A 20,844-nucleotide genomic window follows, 5' to 3' on the forward strand; every position below is an offset into this window, starting at 1 on the left:
TCTCCACTTACCTTCGTTGGCCTCTTGTTTTTTGGTCAGAGAAAATGACAATTTACGTGGTATTGCTTTGTGCACTGACTTTATTGAACTCTGGAGAGAAAACGAACATTGTCGCAGGGTGAGTACATCTGACAATGTACTCGCGTCCATGAGACATTTTGTCTGCAGGAACTCGCTCTTTTTCACTCGGTCCACTCGTCCAAGTGCCGATGCATTTGTGGCATGATGTGAACAGTACGAATTTGTGTCACTACCAAAGTCTAATGGTTTTAAATGACTGTTTTGTATTGTCTGGAAACTCACTTGTAGAATTCGCTTGCAGTAGGTCTCTTAAAAAAAGAGAAGCCGTGCAAGGTTATTAAACAGAGGTGCCTAGTTATTCTTCTGTTGTTGATATCAGGTAACGTGCAACCTAACCCTGGCCCTGATATGCAATGTCTCCAAACCCCCTCTGATTTTAAATCAAGATCTGGTTTTGGTATTTTTCATTTAAATGTACGCAGCCTGTTGTCAAAAATTGATGGGGTTAGGATTTGGGCTAAATCAACTGATGCTGATGTAATTGTGTTTTCGGAAACCTGGCTCAGCAAGTCTATTTTTGATAAGGATATTTGTATAAGTGGTTACAATGTTTATCGTGCAGATCGGGTTAAGAAAGGTGGGGTGTGGCTATATATGTAAAATCTAAATTCCATGTAAGTGTGGCAAAGTCTGAAACTATTTGTAAACAGTTGGAATTTCTTGCTTTGAATATTGAGGTTTCAAAGGGCCTCTCTATAACTGTGATTGGCTGTTATAGACCCCCCTCTGCTCTTGGTGATGCATTTTCTTCTTTGACGCACCTTATGTCTAAACTTCTTTACAGTGAAATGATCTTGATTGGTGATCTCAACTGGTGTTGGTTAAAGCCGGTGTCTGATGATTTAAAAATGTTTTGTAATTCTATGAATCTTACCCAGTTGATTAATTCACCCACTCGCCCAAATCTTAAATGCCCTGATAAATCTACCCCGATTGATTTGATATTGACAAATGTTCCACATAAATATTCTGCGGTTGGTGTTTTTGTAATGATTTAAGTGACCATTGTGCTGTTGTTGCTGTTAGAAATACTAAGGTTCCAAAGACAAATCCACGTTTTATTCGTAAGAGAAATTTGAAGTGTTTTAATGAGCAGGCTTTCTTTCATGATTTGTTTTATTTTGACTGGAGCAAGATTGAGCTTATCCCTGATGTGGAAACTGCCTGGATATTCTTTCATGATGGTTTTTTCCAAATAGTAAACAAACATGCACCATTCCGCAGGTTCAGGGTTAAAGGGCGGGATAATCCATGGTTTTCTTCTGAGCTGTCTTGTATTATTCACGACCGTAATCTAGCCTGGGCTAAAGCAAGGAAATCTTGTTCTGATGCTGATTGGCTTATTTTTAGGCAGTTAAGAAACAAGTGTTCTTTTCTTCTCAGGAAGGCCAAGTCTGAATATTTTATGTCTGTTACCACTGATAACCTGAATGACCCTAGAAAGTTTTGGAATGCTATTAAGTCTATGTCTGGTAACAGTAATGTTAATGAATTACCGTCATGTGTTTTGAAGGACTCTGTTGCTATATATGACAAAACTGAAATGCTGAATTGTTTCAATGAGCACTTTGTATCATCTGGTAGGCTGTTTGATTCAGTGTCCTCTGTCTCTGTACAACCCTGTGTGGATGAACCAGTGTCCTCTGTCTCTGTACAACCCTGTGTGGATGAACCAGTGAGAGCTGGTCAAACTTTTAGTTTTCTGCCATTCTCAGTGCAGGTGGTACATAAAGCCCTGAAATCCTTAGATCAAAGAAAGCCTGCAGGTCCTGATCTTTTGGATCCCTGCTTTTTAAATCTGGCAGCTGATTTCATAGCTGAACCACTTACATATCTGTTCAATCTAACCCTGGAATGTAATGAAATTCCAAAGATCTGGAAGTCAGCATTTGTCCTACCACTTTTAAAAGGGGGAGATCCAACTCTTTTAAATAATTATAGGCCAATCTCAAAGCTGTCACCCCTGGTGAAAATACTTGAAACCCTTGTAAGTGAACAGCTAAAAGAGTTTTTATTTACTAACTCTATTTTATCAATGTATCAATCGGGCTTCAGGAAGAAGCATAGCACAATTACAGCAGCCATGAAGGTTTTAAATGATATCACTGAAGCCCTTGACAAAAAACAGCACTGTGTCTCACTTTTTATTGATCTCTCTAAGGCTTTTGATACAGTTGATCATGCTATACTAAGGCAGAGATTGTTGAGTGTAGGTCTTTCGGAGCATGCAGTTGCATGGTTTGCTAACTATCTGTCTGATAGAACTCAGTGCACTCAATTTGATGGGCTTATGTCTGTTAAATTGTCTGTCCTGGAATGGTGTGCCCCAGGGCTCTGTACTTGGTCCTCTCTTATTCACTATTTATATTAATGATTTAGACAAAAATGTCCAAAATGCACAACTTCATTTTTATGCTGATGATACTGTTATTTACTGTTGTGCCTCATCTCTTACAAAAGCTTTCCAGAACTTGCAAACTGCTTTTTATACTGTTCAACATACCTTGTGTCAATTGAAGCTTATCCTCAATACTGACAAAACTAAACTAATGGTGTTTTCTAATGCAAGAAATAGACCTCTGAACCTTTCACCTGTTACTACCTGTCAGGGCAAGGAGATTGAGGTTGTAACCTCATATAAATATCTTGGAATTCTAATTGATGACGGCCTCTCTTTTAAATTGCATATTCAACAATTTACAAAAAAATTGAAGCTGAAATTGTTTGTTTTTTTTAGGAATAAGGCCTGTTTTTCTTTTGAAGCCAGAAGGAGGCTAGTATCAGCTACATTTATGCCTTTACTAGACTATGGGGATATTTTATATATGAATGCTTCCGCTCAGTGTTTGAGATCAATTGACACTCTTTATCATGGTACTTTGAGATTTATTTTAAACTGCAAAACCCTTACGCACCACTGTACTTTGTATACCAGGGTTGGCTGGCCTTCTCTAGTCACTCGTAGGCTCAGTCACTGGTATACTTTTATTTACAAAGCCATTTTGGGTTTACTACCTTTTATTTGGGCATTTTTATTGTTCAGAAATGTGGTGGGTACTCTCTTCGTTCACTGGACTTTATCCTGCTAACTGTTCCAAATGTCCGAACTGAATTTGGTAAAAGGTCTTTTATGTACTCTGCGCCATCGTCTTGGAACACCTTACAAAATAATTTTAAACTGGAAGAACTTGTCCCGATTGGTGTTTTTAAATCTCTGATGAAGGATTTTGAGGCTGATTCCCTGACCTGTCAATGTTTTTAATTTGCTATTTTTGATATTGTTATACTCTTGTGAATTCATGAATGGTTTTTACTAAATTACTTGTAGTTTTTCATGTTGTCTGTCTGTAATTTTTTGTAATGACTTGGTGCTGCCTATCTTGGCCAGGACGCTCTTGAAAAAGAGATTTTAAATCTCAATGAGCCCTTCCTGGTTAAATAAAGGTTAAATAAAATAAAATAAATGGTCAGTCAATCAATCAATCAATACACCAATCAAAAAAACAAACCAACGCTCACATTTGGGGTTGTTGGGGTACCTGGAGCGGATCCTGCCCAGGGAGCCGGGGATCAGGATGATGTCATCAACAGTGGACGGCATGTATGAGCTAAGGAACTCTGTCCTGTCACAGTGAGCCTCCTCCATACCTGAGGAACACATGTTCAGAACAGACTTTAAATCACTCCAGAATGAAGAAGAAGAAGGTGACTTGATTGTCCATAGTCAGAGAGAAATGGACATTGTCTAGAGCACGTGTCAAACTCATTACATGGAGGACCGAGTGTCTGAGGGTTTTTCGGTCCTGCCTTGTACTTGATTGATGTCACTAATTAGTAAAGAACTCCCCTCACCTGGTTGTCTAGGTCTTAATTGAAAGGAAAAAACAAAAACCTGCAGACACTCGGCCCTCCATGGAATGAGTTTGACACCCCTGGTCTAGAGGTCTGCGGAGGATTTATTTATTTATCCCACTCCCGCCCACACCCATAGCATTTTATACCGCTCCCGCCCACACCCATAGCATTTTATACCGCACCCGCCCACACCCATAGCATTTTATACCGCTCCCGCCCACACCCATAGCATTTTATACCGCACCCGCCCACACCCATAGCATTTTATACCGCACCCGCCCACACCCATAGCATTTTATACCGCTCCCGCCCACACCCATAGCATTTTATACCGCTCCCGCCCACACCCATAGCATTTTATACCGCTCCCGCCCACACCCATAGCATTTTATACCGCACCCGCCCACACCCATAGCATTTTATACCGCACCCGCCCACACCCATAGCATTTTATACCGCACCCGCCCACACCCATAGCATTTTATCCCGCTCCCGCCCACACCCATAGCATTTTATACCGCACCCGCCCACACCCATAGCATTTTATACCGCACCCGCCCACACCCATAGTATTTTATACCGCTCCCGCCCACACCCATAGCATTTTATACCGCACCCGCCCACACCCATAGCATTTTATACCGCTCCCGCCCACACCATAGCATTTTATACCGCACCCGCCCCACACCCATAGCATTTTATACCGCTCCCGCCCACACCCATAGCATTTTATACCGCACCCGCCCACACCCATAGCATTTTATACCGCTCCCGCCCACACCCATAGCATTTTATAACGCACCCGCCCACACCCATAGCATTTTATACCGCACCCGCCCCACACCCATAGCATTTTATACGCTCCCGCCCACACCCATAGCATTTTAGACCGCTCCCGCCCACACCCATAGCATTTTATACCGCACCCGCCCACACCCATAGCATTTTATACTGCTCCCGCCCACACCCATAGCATTTTATACCGCACCCGCCCACACCCATAGCATTTTATACCGCTCCCGCCCACACCCATAGCATTTTATACCGCACCCGCCCACACCCATAGCATTTTATACCGCTCCCGCCCCACACCCATAGCATTTTATACCGCACCCGCCCACACCCATAGCATTTTATATCGCACCCGCCCACACCCATAGCATTTTATACCGCACCTGCCCACACCCATAGCATTTTATACCGCACCCGCCCACACCCATAGCATTTTATACCGCTCCCGCCCACACCCATAGCATTTTATACCGCTCCCGCCCACACCCATAGCATTTTATACCGCACCCGCCCACACCCATAGCATTTTATACCGCACCCGCCCACACCCATAGCATTTTATACCGCTCCCGCCCACACCCTCTGGCTTTCTGTCCGACCCTCACCCGCTAACGCAAGAACTGGTCCCGAACCCAACCGCAGTACTGCAATGTTATTCTAGGCGTATTTGACGACGCAGCTCACTTGCCAGCTCACACAAAGCAGAAAGAAAACCATTTCCAAATAATCTTTGGGACAACAAAAATATTTTCATCCTAAAGCTGTCTGTCTGACTCTGACTGCTCGCTCCCAACAGCAGCGTGAAAAAGGTTGACCGTGCCACGATGATCTCCGTCAGGACCTGCAGCTTCTGCAGGATGCCCTCTACACTAGTCTTCTACTTTATCCCAACCCTCCGAAACACATACACATGTACAAAGAGTTAGAACAGGTTTTCATAAGGGGAAAGGTTGAGTAGTATTGATTAAAAACACAGCTGGTAGAGTTGGTGTGTATAGAGGATGCATAGTTATGGTGTGTATAGAGGAGGCATAGTTATGGTGTGTATAGAGGAGGCATAGTTATGGTGTATATAGAGGAGGCATAGTTATGGTGTGTATAGAGGAGGCATAGTTATGGTGTGTATAGAGGAGGCATAGTTATGGTGTGTATAGAGGAGGCATAGTTATGGTGTGTATAGAGGAGGCATAGTTATGGTGTGTATAGAGGCATAGTTATGGTGTGTATAGAGGAGGCATAGTTATGGTGTGTATAGAGGAGGCATAGTTATGGTGTGTATTGAGGAGGCATAGTTATGGTGTGTATAGAGGAGGCATAGTTATGGTGTGTATAGAGGAGGCATAGTTATGGTGTGTATAGAGGAGGCATAGTTATGGTGTGTATAGAGGAGGCATAATTATGGTGTGTATAGAGGAGGCATAGTTATGGTGTATATAGAGGAGGCATAGTTATGGTGTGTATTGAGGAGGCATAGTTATGGTGTGTATAGAGTAGGTAGAGTTGGTGTATATTGAGTAGGTAGAGTTGGTGTGTGTTGAGTAGGTAGAGTTGGTGTGTGTTGAGTAGGTAGAGTTGGTGTGTATAGAGTAGGTAGAGTTGGTGTGTGTTGAGAAGGTAGAGTTGGTGTGTATTGAGTAGGTAGAGTTGGTGTGTATAGAGTAGGTAGAGTTGGTGTGTATAGAGTAGGTAGAGTTGGTGTGTATTGAGTAGGTAGAGTTGGTGTGTATTGAGAAGGTAGAGTTGGTGTGTATAGAGTAGGTAGAGTTGGTGTGTGTTGAGTAGGTAGAGTTGGTGTGTATTGAGTAAGTAGAGTTGGTGTGTATTGAGAAGGTAGAGTTGGTGTGTATAGAGTAGGTAGAGTTGGTGTGTATTGAGAAGGTAGAGTTGGTGTGTATAGAGTAGGTAGAGTTGGTGTGTATTGAGTAGGTAGAGTTGGTGTGTATAGAGTAGGTAGAGTTGGTGTGTATTGAGTAGGTAGAGTTGGTGTGTGTTGAGTAGGTAGAGTTGGTGTGTATAGAGTAGGTAGAGTTGGTGTGTATTGAGTAGGTAGAGTTGGTGTGTGTTGAGTAGGTAGAGTTGGTGTGTGTTGAGTAGGTAGAGTTGGTGTGTATAGAGTAGGTAGAGTTGTTGTGTATAGAGTAGGTAGAGTTGGTGTATATTGAGTAGGTAGAGTTGGTGTGTGTTGAGTAGGTAGAGTTGGTGTGTGTTGAGTAGGTAGAGTTGGTGTGTGTTGAGTAGGTAGAGTTGGTGTGTATAGAGTAGGTAGAGTTGGTGTGTGTTGAGAAGGTAGAGTTGGTGTGTATTGAGTAGGTAGAGTTGGTGTGTATAGAGTAGGTAGAGTTGGTGTGTGTTGAGTAGGAAGAGTTGGTGTGTATAGTGTAGGTAGAGTTGGTGTGTGTTGAGTAGGTAGAGTTGGTGTGTGTTGAGAAGGTAGAGTTGGTGTGTGTTGAGAAGGTAGAGTTGGTGTGTATTGAGTAGGTAGAGTTGGTGTGTATTGAGTAGGTAGAGTTGGTGTGTATAGAGTAGGTAGAGTTGGTGTGTATTGAGTAGGTAGAGTTGGTGTGTATTGAGAAGGTAGAGTTGGTGTGTATAGAGTAGGTAGAGTTGGTGTGTGTTGAGAAGGTAGAGTTGGTGTGTGTTGAGAAGGTGCAAGGCGGTTGTGCAGCAGTACCGTGATCTCCCACCATGATGATGTTGACACATCGGTGGAGTTTCATCTGTTTCAGGCCGTCCATCAGCTGACCCATGATCTTATCAATCTCCTTCAGAGGGTTGTTCAGCTGCAGCACAGAATACACTGATCAATATTCACATAGCAATCACAATGATCAGGGAATATCATAGAAGTATTGATCCCTGTACAGATCATCAAAATACCTAATCATTATTAGACAATTAACAGAACACAATCACAATCTCTAGAAAATGGTTCATCAATTCCACACTGTACTGGTCATGCATGTACATGCCTGGGTTAGTTTGGGGCCTTCCTAGGGCTGGAAAGTTGAAACAGAAAGCCAGTGTTTGTGCTACAGTGCTGTAGAGTGTTCTGTATGTAACTAGCTACATCTGTAGTGAGTGCTGCTGTAGTGAGTGCTGCTGTAGTGAGCGCTGATGTAGTGAGCGCTGCTGTAGTGAGTCCTGCTGTAGTGAGCGCTGCTGTAGTGAGCGCTGCTGTAGTGAGCGCTGCTGTAGTGAGTCCTGCTGTAGTGAGTGCTGCTGTAGTGAGTGCTGCTGTCGTGAGCGCTGCTGTGGTGAGTCCTGCTTAACACATGCTCAGGTCCCGGTAGTCTGGACCACAACCACAACCGTCTCTCCCCCAGACCCAGCCCAAGCCCCAGCCTCCTCAGACCCAGACCCAGACCCAGCCTCAGACCCAGACCCAGACCCAGACCCAGCCTCAGACCCAGCCCCAGACCCAGCCTCAGACCCAGACCCAGCCCCAGCCCCATCCCCAATCCCAGCCCCAGCCCCAATCCCAGCCCCAGCTCACCTCAGTGCTCATGGGCCCCAGCTTGTGGCCAAACGTATCCGGCTGTTCAGAGTGCATGGCATACACATATGGCCTGAAACAACACAGGTGGAAGGGAAGCTTAGATTGGCCTTGTGTACTAGACTGCCCCCAGGTCTCAACGCAGGTGGAAGGGAAGCTTAGATTGGCCTTGTATACTAGACCACCAGCAGGTCTCAACACAGGTGGAAGGGAAGCTTAGATTGGCCTTGTATACTAGACCTCCCCCAGGTCTCAACACAGGTGGAAGGGAAGCTTAGATTGGCCTTGTATACTAGACCTCCCCCAGGTCTCAACACAGGGCTAGGATATGGGAGCAAAGTCACAACTTACTTACTTACAAAGTCAGATGGAGATTGCTAAGCATAGAACGGATATATTGTATTCATGTAAAGAATGGGATTTACTGCTGTTTTATCATTGCAGATAGCAACAGCCTAATGAAGAGAATAAAATAAGCTGATTTACCTCTCTCCGTCTGGCAGGTGAAGCCATTGCAGCATGGTCAGGACTCTCCTCTCCAATGGGATGGAACTGGAAAGACACATCAGCTGAGTTCATTATGTGGAGGACAAAATGTAATTCACCAACAATGTCTGGGGTGCTGTGTATCAATGATTTACTGTGTCTGGGGTGCTGTGTATCAATGCTTTACTGTGTCTGGGGTGCTGTGTATCAATGATTTACTGTGTCTGGGGTGCTGTGTATCAATGATTTACTGTGTCTGGGGTGCTGTGTATCAATGATTTACTATGTCTGGGGTGCTGTGTATCAATTATTTACTGTGTCTGGGGTGCTGTGTATCAATGATTTACTGTGTCTGGGGTGCTGTGTATCAATGCTTTACTATGTCTGGAGTGCTGTGTATCAATGCTTTACTGTGTCTGGGGTGCTGTGTATCAATGATTTACTGTGTCTGGGGTGCTGTGTATCAATGATTTACTGTGTCTGGGGTGCTGTGTATCAATGATTTACTGTGTCTGGGGTGCTGTGTATCAATGCTTTACTGTGTCTGGGGTGCTGTGTATCAATGATTTACTGTGTCTGGGGTGCTGTGTATCAATGATTTACTGTGTCTGGGGTGCTGTGTATCAATGCTTTACTGTGTCTGGGGTGCTGCGTATCAATGCTTTACAGTGTATTACAACACCTAATTTGATCCTCTCTGTTTGCATCCAGGAAAGCTGCCAGATTAGAACCATTAAATACATTATAATCGGCCTATAAAGTCGTAGGATACACCAGATTAGAACCATTAAAGACATTATAACAGCCCTATAAAGTCATATGATACAACACTCTCCTTCCCCCCTGTAAGCCTTTGAACCGCAAAGCCTCCCCTCCTGTTCTTGTCTTGTAGAGCGGTGGGCCACCTACAGACCTCCATCCTCCAGCCCACCAGGCACAGCTGCCAACCATCAACCCCATGGTTTGCCTCTCTATCTGGGGCTTGACATGTGGGGGAGCTGGGGGGTGCCTGGGGGTATGGAAGGGGGTAAACCTTATCCCACTAAATCTCTACAGGGGGCTTCTCTTCTTCTCGACCCCTCTGGTGTTGGTTAAGACCTCCCTGGAGTTGGTCTTAACAGAGACCTCCACAAAGCTACAATCACAACTCCCCGTCACCTCCTCTCTTCCAGACCTCAATGGTTAAATAATACAGTCTTTACTGTACTGTAAAGTTAACCCCCCTCCTCCTCCTCTGTGCCCTGGGCCTACCACAGGAAGTGCACCTTGAAATGCACTTTGGTACTGCTATGTTTTGAAGGAGTCCCCCACTTGGCCAAGTTCACAGGCAGGCACCCCACTTTATGTTAATAGGCCAATGTGAGTAAATTGCTAGCCAAACAGTTAGGGCTCTATGCCTCCGAACTGAAGTCTGTCTCAAAGGCCTCTGTGTCTTATGAATGTGTGAGGCGTTGTTGTTTTTTAGCAGCCTGCATGCGTTAGGTTAGCCAGAGTACAACTAAACATGAACATGCCCATATAGTTTCCAGCCATCTCCACCTGAAATCCACAACAGTGTTATGACAATATAATAGCAGCAGTTTCTGTTGTGTTTTGTCTTGAGAGTAGTGCTGAGAGACTAGTGCTTTTCTAGGTCGATTCCAGTTTGATAAAAAAAAAACATCGATTTCGTTTTCGATACAAATAAATATATAAGAAAATGCATTATGAAATAATGACATAACAATTATTTTTTTGCTTTTTAATGGAAATTCCCAAGCCAAAAATAGTAAACATTCAATTGCCAAAACTTTGAAATATTCCATTGTCTGTGTCAGGTCCACATTGGGTAGACGTCAATAAAAAATAGGAAATTACTATGAAATAATACAATATTTGTATATTACTTAGTATTTTTCATTCCTTAAAGTCATCATCTCATCTCTGCTCAGGCAGTAGCAGCCAAACAGACAGACCATCTAATGTTATCTCTATCCCTCTCGCTCTCTTTGTGTTGTGTACATTCCTCTCTCATGCGGTCTGTGGGTATCTTACCTAATGTAGCAGGGGTAAAAGTGTATCCATCTCTGCCTGACCCCGGGAAAAAACAGGCGCAATGGATTATGGTCAATGTAGTTAATTACCACGCTTCTGCGTTGAACTAGGTTGAATATTTGCTCAATGAAAACTACAACTCCCTTCTACCCAGCATCCCACATAGCTCTTGACTTGATTTCTCCCATGAATGATTTCTATTTATTTTTTCTTTTTATTTTTTCTTTAACATTTATTTAACTAGGCAAGTCAGTTAAGAACAAATTCTTATTTACAATGACGGCCTACACCGGCCAAAACCGGACGACGCTGAGCCAATTGTGCGCCGCCCTATGGGACTCCCAATCACAGCCGGTTGTGATACAACCTGGAATCAAACCAAGGTCTGTAGTGACGCCTCAAGCACTGAGATTCAGTCCCTTAGACCGCTGCACCACTCGGGAGCTCTAGAGAAACAGTGCATTGGGCTCACAAAAAAAACGAACTAAATGGAATATAAGAAATTGTACCGACGTTGATCAATTAGTTGTTTAATAACCGAAAACATTTACGAAATGTCAGTTAATCGCTCAGCACTACTTGAGAGTTCTGAGGAGAATATTGACGAGCTGTGAGGTGATAAAGCATGTGGGACATATTATCTTTGCATTGAAAACGGGGGAATATGATACAAATGGCCTTGAACAGACATTTTTCAGATGTGGTTTAGAGAGAGAGGGGATAGAGAGGTAGACAGAGAGAGAGAGAGAGAAGGAGAGAGAGGCAGACAGAGAGAGAGAGGGGGTGGGGGTAGGCGGAGAGCGAGAGAGAGAGAGAGAGAGAGAGGGGATAGAGAGGTAGACAGAGAGAGAGAGGCAGACAGAGAGAGAGGGGGGGGGGGGGTAGGCGGAGAGCGAGAGAGAGAGAGGGGATAGAGAGGTAGACAGAGAGAGAGAGAGAGAGAGAGAAGGAGAGAGAGAGAGAGAGAGGCAGACAGAGAGAGAGAGAGAGAGAGAGAGAGGGGTGGGGGTAGGCGGAGAGCGAGAGAGAGAGAGAGAGGGGGATAGAGAGGTAGACAGAGAGAGAGAGAGAGAGAGAGAGAGAGAGAGAGAGAGAGAGAGAGAAGGAGAGAGAGAGAGAGAGGTAGACAGAGAGAGAGGGGTGGGGGGTAGGCGGAGAGTGAGAGAGAGAGAGAGAGAGAGAGAGAGAGGGGATAGAGAGATAGACAGAGAGAGAGAAGGGGAGAGAGAGAGAGAGAGGTAGACAGAGAGAGAGGGGGGGGGGGGTAGGCGGAGAGTGTGAGAGAGAGAGAGAGAGAGAGAGAGAGAGAGAGAGGGGATAGAGAGAGAGCGGGGGTGGGGGGTAGGCGGAGAGTGAGAGAGAGAGAGAGAGAGAGAGAGAGAGAGAGAGAGAGAGAGAGAGAGAGAGAGAGAGGGGATAGAGAGGTAGACAGAGAGAGAGTGGGGTTGGGGGTAGGCGGAGAGTGAGAGAGAGAGAGAGAGAGAGAGAGAGAGAGAAGAGGGGATAGAGAGGTAGACAGAGAGAGAGCGGGGGTGGGGGTAGGCGGAGAGTGAGAGAGAGAGAGAGAGAGAGAGAGGGGATAGAGAGGTAGACAGAGAGAGAGAGAGAAGGGGAGAGAGAGAGGCAGACAGAGAGTACACAGTGGCAGAATACCTGACCACTGTGACTGACCCAAAATTAAGGAAAGCTTTGACTATGTACAGACTCAGTGAGCATAGCCTTGCTATTGAGAAAGGTCGCCGTAGGCAGACCTGGCTCTCAAGAGAAGACAGGCTATGTGCACACTGCCCACAAAATGAGGTGGAAACTGAGCTACGCCAAATGTATGACCATATTAGAGACACATATTTCCCTCAGATAAGACAGACCCACAAATAATTTGAAAACAAATCAAATTTTGATAAACTCCCATTTCTACTGGGTGAAATACCACAGTGTGCAATCACAGCAGCAAAATGTGTGACCTGATGCCACAAGAAAAGGGCAACCAGTGAAGAACAAACACCATTGTAAATACAACCCATATTTATGTTAATTTATTTTCCCTTTTTTACTTTAACTATTTGCACATCGTTACAACACTGTCTATAGCCATAATATCACATTTTAAATGTATTTATTATTTTGGAACTTGTGTGAGTGTAATATTTACTGTTAACTTTTTATTGTTTATTTCACTTTTCTTTATCCATTTCACTTGCTTTGGCAATATAAACATATGTTTCCCATGCCAATAAAGCCCCTTGAATTGAATTGAATTTAATTGAATTGAGAGAGGGAGAGAGAGAGAGAGAGACTTACACAGGCCAGAAGAAAGTGGCAGCCTTCACCCCCTGCTTCACTGCTGTAATCCAGATCTAGAACAAGAATAAAAGTGAATATAACCACTGTAAATTATTTTTAAACTGTGATATAAGACAATATAATTTGTAGTGTAATGGCATATAACACTTTTTGGGAAAATTGGTTCGTTTTTCGTCAACAAAGGTCCTTCAAAAGCATTTGTGACAAACCACTACATTACACTTGCAAGGCTGACGCCATTTTCAATCCAATGTCTCAACTTGAAATGGACAGTTATTAAATTGAAACACTACTCACTAGTTTTATAACATTCATGCTCAAAGCCAAGTTAAACAGTCTCATATGAAAGGAGAGAGAGAGACAAACCTGGCCAGCTGTAAGTAAGGCCATTACTGTGCAAATAGAACACAGATGCAGGTCTTCTAGAATGGGAGGGAGGGCTTCTAGAATGGGAGGGAGGGCTTCTAGAATGGGAGGGAGGGCTTCTAGAATGGGAGGGAGGGCTTCTAGAATGGGAGGGAGGGCTTCTAGAATGGGAGGGAGGGCTTCTAGAATGGGAGGGAGGGCTTCTAGAATGGGAGGGAGGGCTTCTAGAATGGGAGGGAGGGCTTCTAGAATGGGAGGGAGGGCTTCTAGAATGGGAGGGAGGGCTTCTAGAATGGGAGGGAGGGCTTCTAGAATGGGAGGGAGGGCTTCTAGAATGGGAGGGAGGGCTTCTAGAATGGGAGGGAGGGCTTCTAGAATGGGAGGGAGGGCTTCTAGAATGGGAGGGAGGGCTTCTAGAATGGGAGGGAGGGCTTCTAGAATGGGAGGGAGGGCTTCTAGAATGGGAGGGAGGGCTTCTAGAATGGGAGGGAGGGTTTCTAGAATGGGAGGGAGGGCTTCTAGAATGGGAGGGAGGGCTTCTAGAATGGGAGGGAGGGCTTCTAGAATGGGAGGGAGGGCTTCTAGAATGGGAGGGAGGGCTTCTAGAATGGGAGGGAGGGCTTCTAGAATGGGAGGGCGGCCTTCTAGAATGGGAGGGAGGGCTTCTAGAATGGGAGGGAGGGCTTCTAGAATGGGATGGAGGCCTTCTAGAATGGGAGGGAGGGTTTCTAGAATGGGAGGGAGGGCTTCTAGAATGGGAAGGAGGGCTTCTAGAATGGGAGGGAGGGCTTCTAGAATGGGAGGGAGGGCTTCTAGAATGGGAGGGAGGGCTTCTAGAATGACTTACATTGCCTTTAGAAAGTATTCATACCCCTTGACTTATTCCACATTTTGTTGTGTTACAGCCTGAATTCTTTTTTTTTTGGTCATCAATCTACACACAATATCCCATAATGACAAAGTGAAAACATGTTTTTAGACATTTTATCAAATGTATTGAAAATGAAATACAGAAAGTATTCATACCCCTGAGTCAATACATGTTAGGCAGCGATTACAGCTGTGTGTCTTTCTGGGTAAGTCTCTAAGAGCTTTGCACACCTGGATTGTACAATATTTGCACAATATATTATTTATTTTTATACTTCAAGCTCTGTCAAGTTGGTTGTTGATCATTGCTAGACAGCCATTTTCTTGTCAAGTCTTGCCATAGATTTTCAAGCCGATTTAAGTTGAAACGTTAACTAGGCCACTCAGGAACATTCAATGTCATCTTGGTGAGCAACTCCAGTGTATATTTTGCCTTGTGTTTTAGGTTATTGTCCTGCTGAAAAGTGAATTTGTCTCCCAGTGTCTGTTAGAAAGCAGACTGAACCATGTTTTCCTCTAGGATTTTGCCTGTGCTTAGCTGTATTCTGTTTATTTTATCCTAAAAAACTCCCTAGTCCTTGCCGATGACAAGCATACCCATAACGTGATGCAGCCACCACCATGCTTGAACATATGGAGATTGGTACTCAGTTATGTTTTGTACTGAATTTGCCCCAAACATAACGCTTTGTATTCAGGATATGAAGTTCATTTCTTTACCACATTTTTTTGCAGTTTTACTTTAGTGCCTCATTGCAAACAGGATACATGTTTTGGAATATTTTTTATTCTGTACAGGCTTCCTTCTTTTCACTCTGTCATTTAGGTTAATATTGTGGAGTAACTACAATGTTGTTGAGCCATCCTCAGTTTTCTCCTATCACAGCCATTAAACTCTCTAACTGTTTTAAAGTCACCATTGGCCTCATGGTGAAATCCCTGAGCGGTTTCCTTCCGCTCCGGCAACTGAGTTAGGAAGGACGCCTGTATCTTTGTAGTGACTGGATGTGTTGATACACCATCCAAAGTGTAATTAATAACTTCACCATGCTCAAAGGGATATTTAATGTCTGTTTGCTTATTTTATTTTTTTACCCATCTACCAATAGGTGCCCTTCTTTGCGAGGCATTGGAAAACCTCCCTGGTCTTTGTGGTTGAATCTGTGTTTAAAAGTCACTGCTCGACTGAGGGACCTTACAGATAACTGTATGTGTGGGGTACAGAGATGAGGGAGTCATTCGAAAATCATGTTAAACACTATTATTGCACAAAGAGTGAGTCCATGCAACTTATTATGTGACTTGTTAAGCACATTTTTACTCCTGAACCTATTTAGGCATGCCATAACAAAGGGGTTGAATACTTGATTACTTATTGACAGCTTTTCATTTTTTATTAATTTGTAAACATTTCTAAAAACATAATTCCATTTTGACTTTATGGGGTATTGTGTGTAGGCCAGTGACACAAAATCTCAATTTAATCCATTTTAAATTCAGGCTGTAACACAACAAAATGTGTAACAAGTCAAGGAGTGTGAATACTTTCTGAAGGCCCTGTATGTCTAAACCACAGAACAGAACAGAGAGAGTAGGACTCACCGGCTGACCTCCCCACCAACGATGATTCAGCTTCTCTCGACCCCGCAGGTTAAAGTTGGCATCAAACACGGGGTCATGCATGGAGTTGCCAACTATGCCATGGGACTCAGGGTACAGACCCTACAGGAGGTCAGAACTGAGGCGTTAACCCTTCTGGGGCAAAATTGAAGCTAAAATGTTCAGTTGAGTTCAGCGAGGAAGACAGGGAAGAAAAAGGATGATTGACCAGTACGTACCGTTGCAAGAGTATACAGATTGGGGAACGTTTTAGTGGGGTACATCGGTCTCATGTAAGGAGCATGGGTACCACAGGCTCCTATAGGTAAAAAGGCACAAACAGATATGATGCAATGGAAACAATTTGGACATACATTTTAATACAGTAAGTAGACCCAGTCAAATGAGTATTCAAGCCCTGTTATGGATGATTCAGAATGTCTTACTGAGTTTCTCGATGTTGGGGATCACTGTGCTTCCCCTCTTCATGTAGGAGGCTCTGAAACCATCCACTGACACCATGATGAGAGGGGGGCGGACAAACCTGGGGAGAAAAGACCATTAGACTATCTCCAAGGTTCTCACGTTTGTGAATCGCAGTGAAATAGTTGTGAAAGGTAAAAAAGGTATCTTACCCAGCAGGACATTCATGGGTTCTAATGTCTTCACAGTCATCCTGCAACCAAGTAGTGTCCCCTTCCAAAGAAAGTGGTCCAATTTAGAGTTCATGTGAGGATTCAATAAACCTTCCAATACCACTGTGTAGTATACAGCCAGAGATGTATGTTATGACAACAACAGTCAGAAGGGTTGGCTAAAGCACACAGCACTAGTATCAGCTTGAGAGACATTTAGTATCACTGTCTAACCTTTACAGAGTGTTTTGTAGTTGGTGCAGCAGTCTCCTTTGGCCAGACAGTCCACAGAACAGTGACAGGCATGCTGGTCATTCCTGGTCTCACCACAGCGCTCCTTACTGCACTCAAAACCACCCTCTGGACACAATCAATCAATCAATCAATAAATTAATGAGAGAGGATGTTACATAGCTAATAACGACCCATTAAAACTGCATCAGAGTGTCCCATTCAGCAATGAGTCAAATTACCATAAGGTCATATACATGAGGTAGAAACTGACAGAGATGGTGATGGTGATTAAGTATGTAGTAAAGTGTGTGTTCATTTTGAACCCTACATTAATGTAATACAACATACTGAACATTCTGGAACATGTTCAACTTGGACTGAGAGAGGGGTTGAATTTGTTGAGGGAACATGAAAGGGAGCAGGGGACCACCAACCCAGACAGACAGGCAGGCAGGCTTCAGGCTTACCTGTTCTCAAGCAGTGCTCATCAAAATCTTGGCAGCAGCTGTTATAAGTTTTACATAAGTTGTCACAGCGGCAGTTGGGAGGTTCAGCCTCATCCAATTCAAAGCATCTGTTCTTGCAGGATCCTGACGTGCTGATCCACGGGGAGTCTGAGGGAGCTGGCAGGGAGAGAGAGAGAGACAACCGCTAACATCTACTGAGGGAGCTGGCAGGTAGAGAGAGACAACCGCTAACATCTACTGAGGGAGCTGGCAGGGAGAGAGAGAGAGACAACCGCTAACATCTACTGAGGGAGCTGGCAGGGAGAGAGAGACAACTGTTAATATCTACTGGAGGTATACTGCGAGAAAAAAAGGGGTTCTCAAAGGGTTCCGTAGGACCCTTCATGGTTCTACTTCTAGGTAGCACCTTTTTTCTGAGAGTGTATTGCAATAGTAGCTTGGAATACACTTTGAATCCATGCTCTGTTTCACTATTGAAAAGGGAGCATGGATTCAGTCACTATGGATCCGAAGCTGCTACTAAGACAGTTGCATTTGGGTTAAAAAAACGTCTCTACTACCCAACACTTCCTTGAGGTTGGGGAGAGGAACACTTCCTTGAGGTTGGGGAGAGGAACTCTTCCCTGAGGTTGGGGAGAGGTACACCTCCCTGAGGTTGGGGAGAGGGACACCTCCCTGAGGTTGGGGAGAGGAACACCTCCCTGAGGTTGGGGAGAGGAACTCTTCCCTGAGGTTGGGGAGAGGAACACTTCCCTGAGGTTGGGGAGAGGAAACACTTCCCTGAGGTTGGGGAGAGGAACTCTTCCCTGAGGTTGGGGAGAGGAACACTTCCCTGAGGTTGGGGAGAGGAAACACTTCCCTGAGGTTGGGGAGAGGAACTCTTCCCTGAGGTTGGGGAGAGGAACACTTCCCTGAGGTTGGGGAGAGGAAACACTTCCCTGAGGTTGGGGAGAGAGGAACTCTTCCCTGAGGTTGGGGAGAGGAACACTTCCCTGAGGTTGGGGAGAGGAAACACTTCCCTGAGGTTGGGGAGAGGAACTCTTCCCTGAGGTTGGGGAGAGGAACACTTCCCTGAGGTTGGGGAGAGGAAACACTTCCCTGAGGTTGGGGAGAGGAACACTTCCCTGAGGTTGGGGAGAGGAACTCTTCCCTGAGGTTGGGGAGAGGAACACTTCCCTGAGGTTGGGGAGAGGAACTCTTCCCTGAGTTGGGGAGAGGAAACACTTCCCTGGGGTTGGGGAGAGGACACTTCCCTGAGGTTGGGGAGAGGAACAGAGGGGACTAAGCCTGTGTAACATACAGTACATAACAAGATGTTCCTTGTGCATTCAGGAAAAAACCTCCAGCAGGGCAACGCCAGGAGAAGCATGTGGAAGAATTCTGTGAAGTTTCAAACTCAGTTTACTGCACAGGAATAGCTGTATGAGTTAAGGCATATAATAAATACTTTACTTGATGTCAAACCCATTCCAGAAACAGTGAATGAACTGAATAAAATGAAACAAACTACCTGTGAAAGAAAGATTACAATTTCCTTTCACAGCTGTGCAGTGGTATATTCAAACCTGGTCAGAAAATGTGGAGCAGAAACAGCTGAAAAGCTCTGTTGATATTGACACAAGGTAGAGCTGAGCAAACAAACCCCAAATATACACGAACAGGCCGATCACTAGTGAAAAGGACAGCAGCAGTCATCGTTTGTTACATTTAAATGCTTTTACTTATTAGTTTTGTGTGCACAGGCAGACACATCTGATAGAAAATAATCTGCAAATAAACGGAATTTTGAATTCCAATCGCTACAGTTACCTAAGGGAACAAAGTAAGTATGTTCCATATAATGCATGTTACTCATGTTTAAAGCAATGATCATTTAGATGGTAAATGGATTCTATGTCAGTCAACAGATTGTTGAATGATTGATTGCTTTGCCCCTAAGTCAGTTTAAGATTTAGTTTAATAACTCTGGAATCAAAGACCGTTTTTTGTCTGACTTGTTTAAAATGGCAAAAGGAAAGTTGGCTTTATATACATTTACAGCCAAAATACATAAAGGCGTTTCCAAAATATACTGTAAAGCTTATTTTGGGAAATAAATTACAGAGAAAATGATTCTGCTGTGCTTGCAGTATCCCATGCATAATGTTAGTGCAGAACAACTTGTCCCAATACGTCATTATAAAAAATTAAAAATAAATGAACAATGCACTCACTGTAATAAACTACAATAATACCCATCAACTATTGTCAGAGTGAGAGAGCGATGGTAGTCCCCAAAAATATATATTTTTTATGCAAAATAGTTGTCCAATCTTACTTACTGTCTGTCCTTGATGAAGCAGCCTCCTCTACAGCCCTTTTAGGACGGTCATGAACATATCCCGAGCAGATATCCGAACCACAGACGATGGAGAGGACACAGAAAATCTTAGGAAATGAATGAAACAACAGATAAATGATACAATTCTACAAAAGTACAAAATTAAACGCGAAAGATATGAGGCGATGACGACAGTCTCCCACAATAAATATAACGGAGCATGCCAGAACAATCCATCATTACCCATTGAACATCCTACATTGTAATATCACAGAGTTTCTAAACCATCTTTGGTAATATCGATCATACCTGTTTAAATGATACATTATATTTCCCCATTATGTCAGGTCCGTCCTACAGAATTCATGTGTTTATCTCAGTAGTCCCTATTCGGTCCGACTGCAACCCGACTATCACCAAGACTGCGCGCAGAGCGGTGTGGTGGCCAAGTTTTGTGATTTCAGATTAACACCTGTTCACCGTGCAAAGGCAGCTTCCTTCCAGCTCTCAATCCAATAAATCAAGTAAATGTGCGTATGCTGCTGTTTGATTTTACTGCGCGGTAGGTTACGGCAGCCTACTAATTAATGAATGCAAGTGGAGACCACCCCGGTGAATGCATAACAATCCCCTTTGATACTTTTCAAATGGGTCGCCACTTTGAAATGATCATCATCCCCTTGTACTGCAAATGACAATGTTAATGATTTTAGAAAACAAAAAGGATAGTAAACCTCCTTGCTGAGAGCCCTGAAAACGTCTGAGAACCAGTAATAAACGCATAATAGCCATGGTAGCCTATTCGCAAAACATAAGTTCTCATTGTAAACGAACAGGGACACATGCAGACGCACACAACGCATTTGCATGAATCTTGAAACCTTGCAAGAGCTGTCTTACTGGACCAGTTTCCAAAGACACATGATCCTCTGCCGAGTGCTGCCTGCACCTAGTCCGCTCGACTGGAGTGAGTTTTACCCTAACTAACCCCGGAGTGAGTTGTACCCTAACTTACCCCGGAGTGAGTTGTACCCTAACTAACCCCGGAGTGAGTTGTACCCTAACTAACCCCGGAGGGAGTTGTACCCTAACTAACCCCGGAGTGAGTTGTACCCTAACTAACCCCGGAGTGAGTTGTACCCTAACTAACCCCGGAGTGAGTTGTACCCTAACTAACCCCGGAGTGAGTTTTACCCTAACTAACCCCGGAGTGAGTTTTACCCTAACTAACCCCGGAGTGAGTTGTACCCTAATAACCCCGGAGTGAGTTGTACCCTAACTAACCCCGGAGTGAGTTGTACCCTAACT

The 20,844-nt window shown here is 44.2% G+C and overlaps 1 protein-coding gene across 1 annotated transcript in view; it reads right to left on the minus strand.

The window, feature by feature from the left end:
• LOC121586069 (ectonucleotide pyrophosphatase/phosphodiesterase family member 2) overlaps nucleotides 1-19,969 on the minus strand; it is a 35,889-nt gene extending 15,920 nt beyond the window's left edge. The window contains exons 1-13 of the mRNA XM_041902521.1: nucleotides 19,846-19,969; nucleotides 19,538-19,643; nucleotides 17,217-17,372; nucleotides 16,750-16,875; nucleotides 16,516-16,576; nucleotides 16,327-16,424; nucleotides 16,120-16,199; nucleotides 15,884-16,003; nucleotides 13,043-13,098; nucleotides 8,708-8,773; nucleotides 8,222-8,294; nucleotides 7,400-7,508; nucleotides 3,601-3,729 (exon numbers count right to left, since the gene is read on the minus strand). Coding sequence (XP_041758455.1) covers nucleotides 3,601-3,729; nucleotides 7,400-7,508; nucleotides 8,222-8,294; nucleotides 8,708-8,773; nucleotides 13,043-13,098; nucleotides 15,884-16,003; nucleotides 16,120-16,199; nucleotides 16,327-16,424; nucleotides 16,516-16,576; nucleotides 16,750-16,875; nucleotides 17,217-17,372; nucleotides 19,538-19,643; nucleotides 19,846-19,875 — 1,210 coding nt within the window. The 5' untranslated portion in view covers nucleotides 19,876-19,969. The remainder of the gene's footprint in view (nucleotides 1-3,600; nucleotides 3,730-7,399; nucleotides 7,509-8,221; nucleotides 8,295-8,707; nucleotides 8,774-13,042; nucleotides 13,099-15,883; nucleotides 16,004-16,119; nucleotides 16,200-16,326; nucleotides 16,425-16,515; nucleotides 16,577-16,749; nucleotides 16,876-17,216; nucleotides 17,373-19,537; nucleotides 19,644-19,845) is intronic.
• Nucleotides 19,970-20,844: the final 875 nt, after the last annotated feature.

The sequence above is a fragment of the Coregonus clupeaformis genome, chromosome 17 (genome assembly GCF_020615455.1).
Source record: "Coregonus clupeaformis isolate EN_2021a chromosome 17, ASM2061545v1, whole genome shotgun sequence".
NCBI lineage: Eukaryota > Metazoa > Chordata > Actinopteri > Salmoniformes > Salmonidae > Coregonus > Coregonus clupeaformis.